Here is a 14,877-nt window from a genome sequence, read left to right on the forward strand (position 1 = left end):
TTTCCCATTTGTTGACACGCATTCCTGGTCCAGCAGAGGTCACTAGATAGTCACTGTAAGTAGGACCACAGGAAGGCTAATTTTAAGAATCTCAACCATTAAGTTCAACTAACTGAACACATACTTGGAATGGTACTGGCTTGTTCTATATTGTGCAGTATAGCACAACAAAGCAATTATGCCAACCAAGCTGGTGGGAGAGGTGAAAATATTTTAAGCATATTCATTTCTTTTAAAAAGGGGGATTGTAGTTTGAGAAGTGTAAATGCTAACAATAATCTTTATTGTCACAAGTATGCTTACATTAACACTGCACCTGGAGGAAACCCACGCAGGTATGGCGAGAACGTGCAAGCTTCGCACAGACAGTGACCAAGCCGGGAATCGAACCCGGGTCCCAGGCGTTGTGAAGCAACAATGCTGACCATTAAGTTACCCTGCCGTGCTGTAATCTTTTCACAAATTATGAAAAATGTAAAGAAGTCCCATGAGTTAGAAGTTAATTAAGATACCAGGGGTCATAAATGCACACGCGCTCACTATGTGTAGGTCTTTGAAAGGAATGAACGGTGAAACCCCTTTCTGGTGATTTAACCAGCCAGACAGCACAGGGAAGGCAGGTTATCATAGAATCATAGATTTTGCAGTGCAGAAGGCGGCCATTCGGCCCATTACGTCTGCACCAGCCCTTGGAAAGAGCACCCTACACCCCACGCCTCCACCCTCTCCCCTTAACCCAGTAATCCCACCTAACCTTTTTTGGACACTAAGGGCAATTTAGCATGGCCAATCCACGTAACCTGCACGTCTTTGGACTGTGGGAGGAAACCGGAGTACCCGGAGGAACCCACACAGACACTGGGAGAACGTGCAGACTCCACTCAGACAGTGACCCAAGCCCGGAATGCCGGCATGCCGTCCTGGCACTGCCAAGCTGTCGGGTGCTAGTGCCAAGGTGCCAGGGATCGGGCCTGGGGGCGCCCTGACCTGATGCGGTGAGGTAAGGGGAGGCTCGAGGACCCTATAATTGGTAAGCTGGAAGCCACGAGCCCGTCAGTGCATGAAATGACGGGTGTCCGTTGAGGCTCAAAGAAACAAAGAAGTCCATTTAATAGTGGGGTCATCATACAGAGAAATATCCCACTAAACATGATCGAAACAAGACTGTCTTTTTCGTGAAATCGTGCCCAGCATTTCGAACCGGTCAGTCTCCCTCGCATCTCCCAGGCTTTTGAACTCTTTTTATGTTTTTGCTTTTTGTGCAGACCTTTATCTGCAACTCTGTGGTAGGCAACTACAATTCCCAAAGAATCTGGGATCTCCCATGCATGCATCAGCCAGGAAAGGGCTGCACGTGCCCGGTCCAGAATGTTATCTGAAGATAATCTGAACTATGCATGTGCAGGCCGGAAAGGACCAGGCGTTCACAGTTCTGATTATTGCATGACCAATGTTAAAAATTCCAATCCATGCATGTGCGGCCAATTCCCAGCTGGCGCATGCATGGGAGGCCCAAAGTTCATCGGGACTTAGAGATGCCAACTATGGAGCTTGAAAACAAAGATTAGATTCAGTTTATTTACATTAATGTGTAATCGTTTTGAACCTTATTTTGCGGCACTATTGTGGAGCCTTCATAGCACACCATTGTGCCGTGGCATACCGGTTGGAAACCTCTGCCGTAGATAGAGCAACTGTTCTCATTGGTGGAAGGGTGGAGAAGCAGACGATACCGATTTAAAGCGTTTGACCATTAATGGCATGAGGAAAAAATGCTTCATGCAGTGTGTGATTAGGATCTGGAATGCAGTGCCTTGGAGTGGGGGGGGGGGTTCGGTGGTGCGGCAGTGGGGGGTGGGGGGGGGGGGGGGGTTCGGGGGTGCGGCAGTGGGGGGGGGAGAAAGATAAATTCCGTCATGGGTTTCAAAAGGCAATTGGATAGTTATCTGAAAAGAAGAATAATTGTAGTACTATGGAGAAAAGACAGGTACGTGCAATTTGCTGAGTTCCTCTTGTATGGGGCTAGCATTGGCACAGAGGAACAAATGGTCTCCTGTGTTATAGCCATTCTATCGTTCCAAATATAGCACTGAATTCATTTAAGGTATTTATTACCTATTTTACCTGCACTGCTCTGGTGATCACTAAACCTGCAAAATCTGCTGGGGAGTACCTATTGCGTTCACTTCAGGGCAACCTGTTCCCTTTCACCTTTGAGATTCGGCAGCAATCAGCCCTGAAGTGTGCCCTTCCCCTTTCTGATGCTCTGTTATATTTCTATTCGCTGACTAGAGAGGTGGGTCATGAATGCTCAACATAGGTAGGAACAGGTAATCTCAAATTTCTGTTTACGCCAGAATGACACAACTAAGCTGCACCTTTCAATTTCCTTGAGCTATAAAGTTATCACATGGGTTACAACCTTACTCAGGAATATAGAACATAAATTCTAGATGAGTGGCAGAAGGTGTAGAAGGGGCATGAGGAAGAACTTTGTTATGCAGAGGGTAGGGGGAGTCTGGAATTCGCTGCCCGGGTTGGTGGTGGAGGCAGAGACCCTAAACCTTTTTGAAAAGTACCTGGATCTGCATCTTAAATGCTGCAAGATAAAGGGCTATGGACCAGGTGCAGGAAGGTAGGATTAGAAAGGGCACCTGGGTGCCCTCGGGCTAGCATGGACAAAGATGGGCCGAATGACCTTCTTCTGTGCTGTAACCTTTCTATTGTTTCTATGGAAGCACACTATAACTAAGCAAGAGGAAGAATTTTCAGACTCCATCGGTGGGTTTGAAACTGGGGGTGGGGGGCTTGTAAAATGCAGCGTGTAGTCTGCCTAATGCATTCACCCCTATCCCCCCACCAAATCTGTCTCCTATTCTATGGCGTGGTGGAGGCATTCATCAGCAAACCCACCCTTGTACCTATTGAGGCTGTTAAGTGACCAATTAATGGCCAAATACGTAGCTCGTCCCACCAGATGGCAGGAGGAGGTTCACACTAGCTGAATAGCCTGCACCTTTTACTGGGCTGGAGGCTGTCGCGTAAGGGTCGCAAAGCTCCTTTTGGGGGTTCCCTATCTCCATCGGAGGCACACCTGCAACAAGATCATGCCATTGGCAGCACGGTAGCACAAGTGGAAAGCACTGTGGCTTCATAGCGCCAGGGTCCCAGGTTTGATTCCCCGCTGGGTCACTCTCTGTGCGGAGTCTGCACGTTCTCCCTGTATCTGTGTGGGTTTCCTCCGAGAGCTCCGGTTTCCTCCTACAGTCCGAAGACGTGCAAGTTAGGTGCATTGGCCATGATAAATTGCCCTTGGTGATCAAAAAGGATAGGAGAGGTTATTGGGTTACGGGGATAGGGTGGAAGTGAGGGCTTGTGGGTCGGTGCAGATTTGATTGGCTGAATGGCCTCCTTCTGCACTGTATGTTCTATGTTCTATTCCCCCTTCCACTGGCCTCTCAAATCTTCACCCCCACCCCTCTCACTTGTCTGCCAGCCAGGCCCTGCCCTGGGACATCCTGTTGTCCCAGCAGTAGTCACCACTCTAACATGGCACTGCTGGGGCTACTGAGCTGTTGGACAATCAGATCAGCCAGCAGCTCTCTTAAGGCAGGACTTATTTTCCAGATGGGGAGAGAAATCGCTCCCGGAGTCAATAAATGCCCTGCTTTGGGTAAATTGGCTGCAAGGCAGCCGATATCTGCAAAGATATGTTCCCCATCCACTCTTTAGGTGCCGGGTTGGGAAACCCCACCATCTGAAAAATCTTGCCTGGACTTGAAATTCCCTAGAAATATTGCCTAGACTCAAAACACTGGAGCTTGTCAAATTTAGTTTAATCAGAAAAAACAAATATTTAGTTTAATCAGTCCTGTCAAGTGCCTTGTGCCACCTGGTCATAAAATTTGAACTCACCAGTCTGTCAAGAAATGCAGTTTCTGCCATGTTGGTAGGAATAAGTGTCACTATGGGTCTGTTTCCCACTGCATATTCCTGGCATCTTGGTCGCATGGGGCTGGTTTAGCTCACAAGGCTAAATCGCTGGCTTATAAAGCAGACCAAGCAGGCCAGCAGCACGGTTCGATTCCCGTACCAGCCTCCCCGGACAGGCGCCGGAATGTGGCGACTAGGGGCTTTTCACAGTAACTTCATTGAAGCCTACTCGTGACAATAAGCGATTTTCATTTCACATATCAAAACGTTCAGGTGCAGCTGCGAATAGCAGTCCAAGTCAATATTTCTGTATCATTTTTATTTTGGTTGCTTTCTAACAAGGCCATCATTGTTTATTTTCTAGATTTGTGTGGACAGGTTGCTGGAATCACAACGGCCATCTCTTGACACAATCAAGATGCAAGTTTACTTTGATATGAATTACACAAGTAGAGGTCAGTTTCCCTAATTATCTCTCTAAAGGAATCTGTATTAAATTAGAATAGATGGGGATCGATGAGCAGGAAGACCATTTTCCCTTAGACTTTGTAGCGTTTTTTTTCTATATGATGGTGTGTTCCCATATACACTCCACATTGATGAGTGTATATGTTGACCTGTCCATATCACTTGTTTTAAAAATGAAGCAAGAGTGATTCAATGAAAAAATTGCATTAAATATTCCTGTCCAAATAGAGTAGCAATTGTGTGGAAAAAAACTCCATCAGTGCATCACACTGCAGGTTTTGCGCTGTATTCCGTTGGTAAATGGAACTGACATTTTTCATTAATAGGCACTACCCATTCCCTTTGCATGCTGGACAATAAGGATTTTACTGCAAATAGTAAAAAGAGGATAGGGCTGATTAGGGACCAAAAAGTGAATTTCTGCATGGCCGAAAGGGGTATAGCTGAGGTATTAAATGCTTTGCTTCCTTGGTAAAGACAGATGCAGATGCTGTCCATGTCGTAGTGAGGGAGAAGGTCATTAATAAACTGTAAGGCTTTAAAATCACCAAAGGGGGAGATATTGGAAGGGCTGTCTATACATGAATGAAATGAAATGAAATGAAATGAAAATGAAATGAAAATCGCTTATTGTCACGAGTAGGCTTCAATGAAGTTACTGTGAAAAGCCCCTAGTCGCCACATTCCGGCGCCTGTCCGGGGAGGCTGGTACGGGAATCGAACCGTGCTGCTGGCCTGCTTGGTCTGCTTTATAAGCCAGCGATTTAGCCTTGTGAGCTAAACCAGCCCCTACATAAAATTGGTAAGACATTAGGATTGGATGAGATGCATCCAAGGTTATTGAGGGACATGGCAGTGGAAATTGTAGACACAGTCCATAATTTTGGTTGGATTTGTTTATTGTCACGTGTACCGAGGTACAGTGAAAAGTAATTTTCTGCGTGCAGCTCAAACAGATCAGTAAGTACATGAAAAGAAAATAAAATAAAAAGAAAATACATGATAGGGCAACACAAGGTACACAATGTAAATATGTAGACACCGGCATCGGGTGAAGCATACAGGGGTGTAGTATTAATCAGGTCAGTCCATCATTTTCCAGTCTACCTTAGACTCACGGCTGGTGCCGGAGGACTGGAGAATTGTAAATGTTAAACCCTTGTTCAGAAAAGGGTGTAAAGATAAGTCAGCAACTACAGGCTAGTGAGTTTAACTTTGGTCGTGGGGGAATTTCCAGAAACAATGATTCTGGACAAAAGTAAGTCACGTGGACAAATTCAAGCCAATTAAGGAAAACCCACACAGATTTATTAGGGAAAGTTGTGCTTAACTAACTTTAAAAAAATATATAAATTTAGAGTACCCAATTTATTTTTTCCAATTAAGGGGCATTTTAGCGTGGCCAATCCACCTACCATGCACATGTTTGGGTTGTGGGGGAGAAACCCACGCAAACACTGGGAGAACGTGCAAACTCCAGAGCCAGGATCGAACCTGGGACCTCGGCGCCATTAGGCAGCAGGGCTAACCCACTGCACAACCATGCTGCCCGAGCTTAACTAACTTGCTGGAGATTTTTGAAGAGCTAATAGAGAGGGTTAATGAGGACAATGCTGTTGATGTGGACATCCAAAATACATTTGATACAGTGACACATAACAGACTTTTGAACAAAGTTGTAGTTCATGGATATAAAATTGGTCGAGTGCCAGGAAACAAAGAGAAGTGGCCAATGGCTGTTTTTTGGGCTCGAGCAACATTTGTAGAGGTGTTCTCCAAGGGTCAGTGGGACCCGCACTCTTCGTGATATATATAATGACCTAGATCCTGGTGCACAGGGCATCATTTCAAAATTTGTGGATAATACGAACTTGGAAGAATTGTGAACAGTGAGATGGATAATGTAGGGTTGGGATTTACCATGCAACCCACCACGTGTTTCGCAGCACCTGGAGGCAGCCATCAATTGGTCGACAGTGGCTCTCCTAGTCCTAGAGTTGTCAACAGGGTTTCTTGTTGAATGCATCCCTCGCCGCCATGAAACCCGGGCATGTCAGTGGAGTGAGCGGACAGGCGGCAGATAAAGTCCAGTGCAGAAAGATGCGAAATGATTCATTTTGGTCAGAGGAACATGGAGAGAAATTGAAGGGTAAAATACTAAAGGGGGTGCAAGTGTACAAGGACCTGGGTGACTCAGTGCAGAAGCCATTGACAGTGGCAGAATAGGTTGAGAGAATGGTTGATAAAGCATTCTAGGTTTCATTAATAGGAACACGGAGTACAGGATCAACAAGGTTATGTGGACCTTGTATTAGACACTAGTTCAGCCTCAACTGGAATGTCCAGTTCTGGGTGCCGCATTTTTTGAAGCATGTGAACACATTGGAAAGAGTACAGAAAACATTAATGAGAATGGGTCCAGGGATGAGGAAATTCAGTTATGAAGATAAATTAGAGAAGTTTGGACTGTTTTCCTTGCAAAAAGAAGGAGATTTGATAGAGGTGTACAACATTTATGAGTGGTCTGGACAGAGTAGATCGGGAGAAACTTTTCCCACTCATGAAAGCATAGATAATTAGAGGACCCAGATTTAAAGTAATTGGTTAAATAAGCAAAAGCAACATAAGGAAAAACCTTTTCACACAGCGAGTGGTTAAGGTTTGGTTTGCACTGCCCGAATGTGTGGAAGGGGCAGGGTCAAAAGGGAATTAGACTGTTATTTAAAGATGAAGAGTATGCAAGGTTCCAGAGAGAAGGTGGGGGAACGGCACTGAGTGAATTGTTCATTTGGAGAGTCGGTGCAGACATGATGGGCTTCCTTCTGCACTGCAATAAATCTGTGAATCTGGTGGAGTAGAAGGTGAGGACAACCCTATCGTGGTTCTGGCAGGGGGAGGGAAAAGGTGAAATGCAGGAGATAGAACAGACACATTCGAGGACCCTGTCTGCCGCGGTGGAGGGAAATCCTTGGTTGAGGGGAAAGAACAGCTTAAGTTGTCACGATTACTCAAGCATCTTAGGTTAACGGCTGAACTTTAATCTTGGATTAATTAAAGTAAACGGGAAAAATGATAAAGCAAAATTGCAATTCTCATAGTATGTATGATTTCTATGTTTTATGGAATTATGAATTGACACTGACCTGGTTCCATTACCTCACCATACAGCGGAATTCCTTGCTGAGCATCGCTGCGTCTTGGAATCTAGGTTGGCCCCCGTATGCAGAGAAATCACAGATAGCCGAGCGAGGACAAGAGATGAATTGGAATGTCTTTACCGTAAAATTGTCAGCTACATGCTGCTCCACTCAGGCCTGGGATCTCCCACTGAAATCAGTGTAGTGAGAGAGGCAACTGGTAGGTGATTTTGTTGCTCCTCCCAATTTAGCATATAAATCCCCAAACAAAAATGTTATACCTTATATTCCATGGAAGGGAAAAGTGACATTGAACAATATGTTGAGGGAGGTGACTGGAAGCATAGCCAAAGTAGTATATTTTGAAAGGTAGTCAGGCAGTAGGCAGAGCTTTGCGAAGTTTGGATCAAGACAGGTAAAGGCATGGGAAGCACAGGAAGAGGATGGAAAGGCGGAAGAGAAACTATTATCAAAAGAATGGATTCTGTGCACAGCTGTCAGGGGGCAGGAGGAGGTTGCAGTGGGAAGGGGAAGGTGAGGCCTTTGTGGCACTTCAGATGAGGCTAAGGATTTGATATTGATGAATTGAGGGATGTGAAGCCAATGGAGGGAGATGATAAAATAGTCATACTTATGATTGTAGGATGGAAAAACTTTAAATTAATTATTCATACAATTTGGCCAGATGATGAGGAAAATATTGGAGTACTCAAACCTCGAGGTGATGAAAGAACAGTGGAGGGATTTCAACATTAATATGGGATGGCTGAGATTAGCTTTAAAGCTCAACTTGAGGCTATGTAGGACACTTAAGGTTGCGCAATGCTGGGCTCAGTCCAAGCACACAATTAAAGATTGGGTTGGGCTGAAGTGTGGAGACTTTGAGAATTGTATGGAATGTCTTGACACTGACACTAAATTGAGCAAGTTCTTGCTTTTCATGACTTGCCTGTTTACGTGTTCAATGGCTCATCTTTGTGTTGATCAAGGAGGGGGGGTTGGAGGAATAAGGCTAGACGTTGTCAGCATATGCGCAATTTGACACCATACCTACGGACAATGTGATCAAGGTGCAACATGTAGGTAAGAAAACGAATCCTGAGTATGGAACCTTAGCGTGCTCACAAGTTCACTATGTGCAAGCAGGAGGGATAGCCTTAACCCAGATACTGAATGCTGTCAATTCTGAGGCAGGGAGGACTGAAGTTAAATGAGGGCACTGTCCCGAAGCTGATCCACAGATTGAAAAACAACAGGGCAGTTAATGCATTCTGTGATTCCAGCTTTGGGTTAGGATGTTATTTGGAATGATGGGCTAACATTTCTTTGGTGGGGTTAATTTTCTATCTAAGCTTGGTTACTGACATTTGTTCTTTACATTTTATTAAATTAAAAAAAGTGTTTTTATGTCTCTATAAATATAGAATTCCGGGAGACATGCTAATGCAGGGGTTAGCACTGCTGCCTCATGGCATTGAGAACCCAGTTTGATTCTGGCCCAGATCATTGTCCGTGTGGAGTTTGGACATTCTCCGTGTGTTTGTGTGGGTTTCGCCCCACAACCCAAAGATGTGCAGTGTAAGTGGATTGGCCACGCTAAATTGCCCCTTAATTGGGTACTCTAAATTTATTTATTTTTTTGAAGAAAAATGTAGTTTCTCCTGGGTATCAGGTTGTCCTGTGCTACAAATGTAATGTAATTGGTCACATGGTTAGCAGGCACAAATTAATTCACACTTTCCATCTTGAGCTGTAAGTTGAAAGAACTTTATTAAAAATTTGCAAATGTAAGTATAAATGCATCACAGCCATTGCAAGATATTTAATTGATATTTCAATTAAGTTGAAGTTCTGAGCTACTAGACCAGTCTGAGACGTGACTCACAAAAATGTCAAGTCTGACCTTTCTCAATTACTCAATTCCAAACTTTTCTTAACCGCAGGAGGCCTTGTGGTACATTTGTAACACCCTACCTCTAAACCAGAGCTTGATGGCCAAGGAAGGTGCGTACCTAATGTGGCCAAATAGGTTGCATGTCAACCTGTAAATTCTTCCAACATACTAGCAGGCAGTAAGAGCAGGAGGGATTCTGGGCCAGCCATGTGAAGGAAAGAAAAACCGGGCCTCTATCATTGGCTATTCATCATTGCAGACTAAAATATGCACATAAAAGTGCATGTTTACAGCAATTCGGACTCCTTGTGAGGTCTGGATCAGATTGATGTCAACAGCATGGGGTTCGATCCTCGTTGCAACTGGATTTGGGATCTGCTTCATTGCCCTACCCGTGTGGAGGTCTTGGTGCTGTGGGCATAATTAATTAGTGACAGCAGTACCAAGATTGGAACTGGCAGTCCCAAGATTAAAAATCCTGGATCCAGGATGAGGTAAGCCTCCGGGGGATGGGGAGAAGGGGGAATAGTGAGGTTGTCTCATAGCGGGGTGGGGAAGTGAGGCCGATGGGGACGGTGGCAGGGACAATGGAGAGAGGAGCGTAGTATCTTGCCGGAGGCCGGCAGTGGGGATGGGGAGGGGGGGGCGGTTAAGGAGGAAGCACCCACAAGGTGCAATCCTTGGGAGGGTTGCTCAATGTGGCAAAGGGATTCTTGAGGGAGGCACCTCCTTTTCCCACCTGAGGGAATCAAGATTGAAGACCTGGCGTGCTTTGCCCCACTCCCTCCCCAAATACCTCCCGCCAGCCTCAAAATTGACGCCAGGTGGGAATCATAGAGATTATCATAGATTATCATTGAATTTACAGTGCAGAAGGAGGCCACTTGGCCCATCGAGTCTGCACCGGCTCTTGGAAAGAGCACCCTAGCCAAGGTCAACACCTCCATCCTATCCCCATAGCCCAGTAACCCCACCCAACACTAAGGGCAATTTTGGACACTAAGGGCAATTTATCATGGCCAATCCACCTAACCTGCACATCTTTGGACTGTGGGAGGAAACCGGAGCACCCGGAGGAAACCCACGCACACACGCGGAGGGTGTGCAGACTCCACAAAGACAGTGACCCAAGCCGGAATCGAATCGGGAACCCTGGAGCTATGAAGCAATTGTGCTATCCACAATGCTACCGTGCTGCCCTTAATAATAATAATAATAATAATAATCTTTATTAGTTTCACAAGTAGGCTTTCATCACACTGCAATGAAGTTACTGTGAAAATCCCCGAGTTGCCACCTTCCAGCGCCTGTTCGGTTACCGGACTAGACCGGACAGATGCAGGGAAGATGTTACCAATGATGGCTATGTTCAGAACCAGGGGTCACAGTCTGACGATTTAGGGTAAACCATTTCAGACAGATATAAGGAAATATTTCTTCACCCAAAGAGAGATGAGCCTGTGGAATCCATTACCACAGGAAGTAGTTGATGCTAAAACATTGAATAGGCTAAGGGGAGTAAGCAGGATTAGGCTATTGAGTTGGATGATCAACCATGATCGTGATAAATCGCAGAGCAGGCTCGAAGGGCCAAAAGGCTTCCTCCTGCTCCTATCTTCTACGTACACAGAGGGAGAATTCAGACTGTCCAATCCACCTAACCTGCACGTCTTTGGGACTTGTGGGAGGAAACCGGAGCACCCGGAGGAAACCCACGCAGACACAGGGAGAGCGTGCAGACTCCGCATAGACAGTGACCCAAGACAGGAATCGAACCTGGGACCCTGGCGCTGTGAAGCCATAGTGCTAACCACTAAGCTACCGTGCTTATTTGCAAGGTGCCCCATTTACAATTTAGTCATGACATGATGCATCTTCCTTTTGCCTTTCCCTGTTTGTTTTCTTTGTCATAGCTGCTCTGCAAAGTGTCTTTCCACAGTCAGAACTGGGTACCTTTTTGGCCCTAACAAAAAAGGATAAGGAGCGACAGTTGAATGAACTAAGCATGATTGTCACCGGCATTCGACTATTCAACAAGAACTGTAAGAAGGGTGGCGAGGGTGTGGACGACTGTAAGTAACCCAGAAAAGATTAAAACAAACACCTTGTGGCCGTTTATTTAGGTTTATAGATTTGAGTGAACAGATATTCTATTATGCAATTTGAATATCAACGGTTAAATGCTTCAAACAATTTCTGTGTAACATTTATTTGTGTGCTACTGTAAGGTAGCCCGAACGAAGATGGTTGTGGTTGCTGGAGGCTAATCATCTCCGTCCCAGGGACATCACTGCATGAGTTCCTCAGGGTCCTCGGTTCAACCATCAGCTGCTTCATCAATGGCCTTCCTCCCATCAGAATGGGGGGATGTTTGTTGATGATTGCACAAATGTTCAGTACCATTCACAACTCTTCAGATACTAGCAGTCACTTGGTAATACAGAACTTGATCTTTGCTGAAAAGAGAGACATGTCAAAGTTTTTCATCTGGAACTCATCAGGTCAAACAAAAGAATGCCAAATTTCAAATGAACGCATCAATTTATACTACAAGAGAAAAAGTTGCTGATTGGATCAGGAGCTTGGGGAGCCCATTACTTTCTCCCATAATATAAATCTGATGTTTTTGCATTTGTCCTAATGAGAGCAAGATGAAAATCTTCAGCAACATGTCTCTCTTTTCAGCAATCTTCAGATACAACAACTTGTTACATTTGGGCTTGGGCTGATAATTGACAAATAAAATTCACAACACACAAGTGCCCCTGGCAACAATACAGAATTAAACGATCTCCCCATGACATTTCAGTGGCATTACCATCACTGAATCACCCAACACCAACATCTTCGGGGTTACCATTGACCAGAAATTGAACTGGACCAGCCATGTAAATACTGTGGCTACAAGGACAGGTCAGATTCTGGGAATTTCGCAGCAAGTATCTCATCTCTCGTCTCCCCAAAGTTTGTCCACCACCTACAAGGCACAAGCCAAACATGCTGGGTGCCCCTTATTGAGGATGGTTGATGTTCGTGGGATCTCCTGCTGTGGTTAGTTGTTTAATTGCCCACTATCACACATGACTAGATGTGGCCAGACTGCAGAGCTTTGATCTTCTCCTTTAGTTGCTGTAAAATGTATTGACTCAACTTGTTGAGTTGTGTATTTTGGCTAGCCTGTAACTTGCTTCCAGGTTGTTGCTATATTTTAAACATTCTCTCTGGTTATCTGACATTGCTTCCGTGTAATTGGAATACATTTGCAAACACAGTGCCTGCCATTCTAAATGAAGCTGTGCCAGCAACCAAACACAATATTGAGGCTGAACTACAAGCCACTCAGCAGCTAATCTACCACTACACAGCTATCATTGAGAGGCTGGAGAAAAGTCGGGAACAATGTTATGAGGAAGGCGGGTTGCATGATAAACTGAAAGAGGCTTTGTACAATGTGAGGCAGCATGAGGTCTTTCTGCGCATCATTGTGGTAGGAAAATATCTTTATTGCTGATCGTTACTATTTAACTGAAGAAATGTGCTTTCATTTTTTTTCAGTTTTAAATAGAAATAGTACATAGCTTTCTCTCTCCCTCTCTCTCTTTGCTGTATCTTTTGGAAAAACCTTTGAACCAAAAATTCTAATCTTGGCCACAGCCAGCGAGTCTACTATCCATGCCTGGAATTGACCTGCTGTTCCACCCCATTTCTTGGTTGCCATTTACCAGTGGGAATGGAGGGGACACTTCCAGCTCCCATCTCAGGAGACTGTGTTTGTGTGAGGTGTATTCCTGGGGCTAAACGCAGAACCTGTGTTCAATCCATGTTTCATGGATTGAACTGGCTGGGCAACAGGAGACAGAGAGTAGTGGTGGAAGGGAGTGTCTCAAAATGGAGAAGGGTGACTAGTGGTGTTCCACAGGGATCCGTGCTCGGGCCACTGTTGTTTGTGATCTACATAAATGACCTGGAGGAAGGTATAGGTGGTCTGATTAGCAAGTTTGCAGATGATACTAAGATTGGTGGAGTTGCAGATAGCGAGGAGGACTGTCAGAGAATACAACAAAATATAGATAGATTGGAGAGTTGGGCAGAGAAATGGCAGATGGAGTTCAATCCAGGCAAATGCGAGGTGATGCATTTTGGAAGATCAAATTCAAGAGCGGACTATATAGTCAAGGGTCTTGGGGAAAATTGACGTGCAGAGAGATCTGGGAGTTCAGGTCCATTGTACCCTGAAGGTGGCAACGCAGGTTGATAGAGTGGTCAAGAAGGCATACAGCATGCTTGCCTTCATCGGACGGGGTATTGAGTACAAGAGTTGGCAGGTCATGTTACAGTTGTATAGGACTTTGGTTCGGCCACATTTGGAATACTGCGTGCAGTTCTGGTCGCCACATTACCAGAAGGATGTGGATGCCTTGGAGAGGGTGCAGAGGAGGTTCACCAGGATGTTGCCTGGTATGGAGGGTGTTAGCTATGAAGAAAGGTTGAGTAGATTAGGATTGTTTTCGTTGGAAAGACGGAGGTTGAGGGGGGACCTGATTGAGGTCTACAAAATTATGAGAGGTATGGACAGGGTGGACAGCAACAAGCTTTTCCCAAGAGTGGGGGTGTCAGTTACAAGGGGTCACGATTTCAAGGTGAGAGGGGGAAAGTTTAAGGGAGATGTGCGTGGAAAGTTTTTTACGCAGAGGGTGGTGGGTGCCTGGAACGCTTTACCAGCGGAGGTGGTAGAGGCGGGCACGATAGCATCATTTAAGAAGCATCTAGACAGGTATATGAATGGGCGGGAATAGAGGGAAGTAGACCTTGGAAAATAGGAGACAGGTTTAGATAAAGGACCTGGATCGACGCAGGCTGGGAGGGCCGAAGGGCCTGTTCCTGTGCTGTAATTTTCTTTGTTCTTTGTTCTTTGTTCTTTACTTGAACCTGGGAAAGGCCTTGTTGAATTGGAGTGTGGGGTGAGTCTTCCTGACAGAGATGTGGGCTGGGAAAGGCCTGGGAGACCACCTGGGAATAGTGGCAGACTTTCCCTGCCAACTGAGAACCCAATATGAATGAATAATTACGTTTGGCCCAGAAAAATAGGCTGGGGTCAGGGCAGAGCTGGGTGTTTTGTTGCCGGGGGGGGGGGGGGGGGGGGGGGGGGGGGGATTCCCGCTGTGACGCTGAACTAAAGGAAATTGAACCCGTAATGTACAAGTTAAGCTGGAAAAATATGAAATTGTAAAATATTGTGTCATTGCTCTGTTGTGCCATCCCCCCACCTTTTCTTAATTTTCCTTTTTAACTCTGAGAAACAGAAATGGGAGATTTTACTTATTCCCTTGTTAAGGGCCTTTTCTGTCATTATGTGGATGGGGAAAAGATTATCGTAGAATTCCCACAGAGCAAAGGCCCATTAAGTCTGCACTGACCCTTTGAAAGAGCCCCCTACTAGGCCGA

At 45.4% G+C, this 14,877-nt stretch overlaps 1 protein-coding gene across 1 annotated transcript in view; it reads left to right on the top strand.

Moving 5' to 3' along the window:
- Window positions 1-14,877, top strand: part of cfap206 (cilia and flagella associated protein 206) — a 61,316-nt gene that overhangs the window by 16,395 nt on the left and 30,044 nt on the right. Inside the window, 4 exon segments of the mRNA XM_038801017.1 lie at window positions 4,298-4,388; window positions 7,570-7,758; window positions 11,346-11,504; window positions 12,705-12,919. Coding sequence (XP_038656945.1) covers window positions 4,298-4,388; window positions 7,570-7,758; window positions 11,346-11,504; window positions 12,705-12,919 — 654 coding nt within the window.

This window comes from Scyliorhinus canicula, chromosome 6, assembly GCF_902713615.1.
Source record: "Scyliorhinus canicula chromosome 6, sScyCan1.1, whole genome shotgun sequence".
In the NCBI taxonomy this organism is placed as follows: Eukaryota; Metazoa; Chordata; class Chondrichthyes; order Carcharhiniformes; family Scyliorhinidae; genus Scyliorhinus; species Scyliorhinus canicula.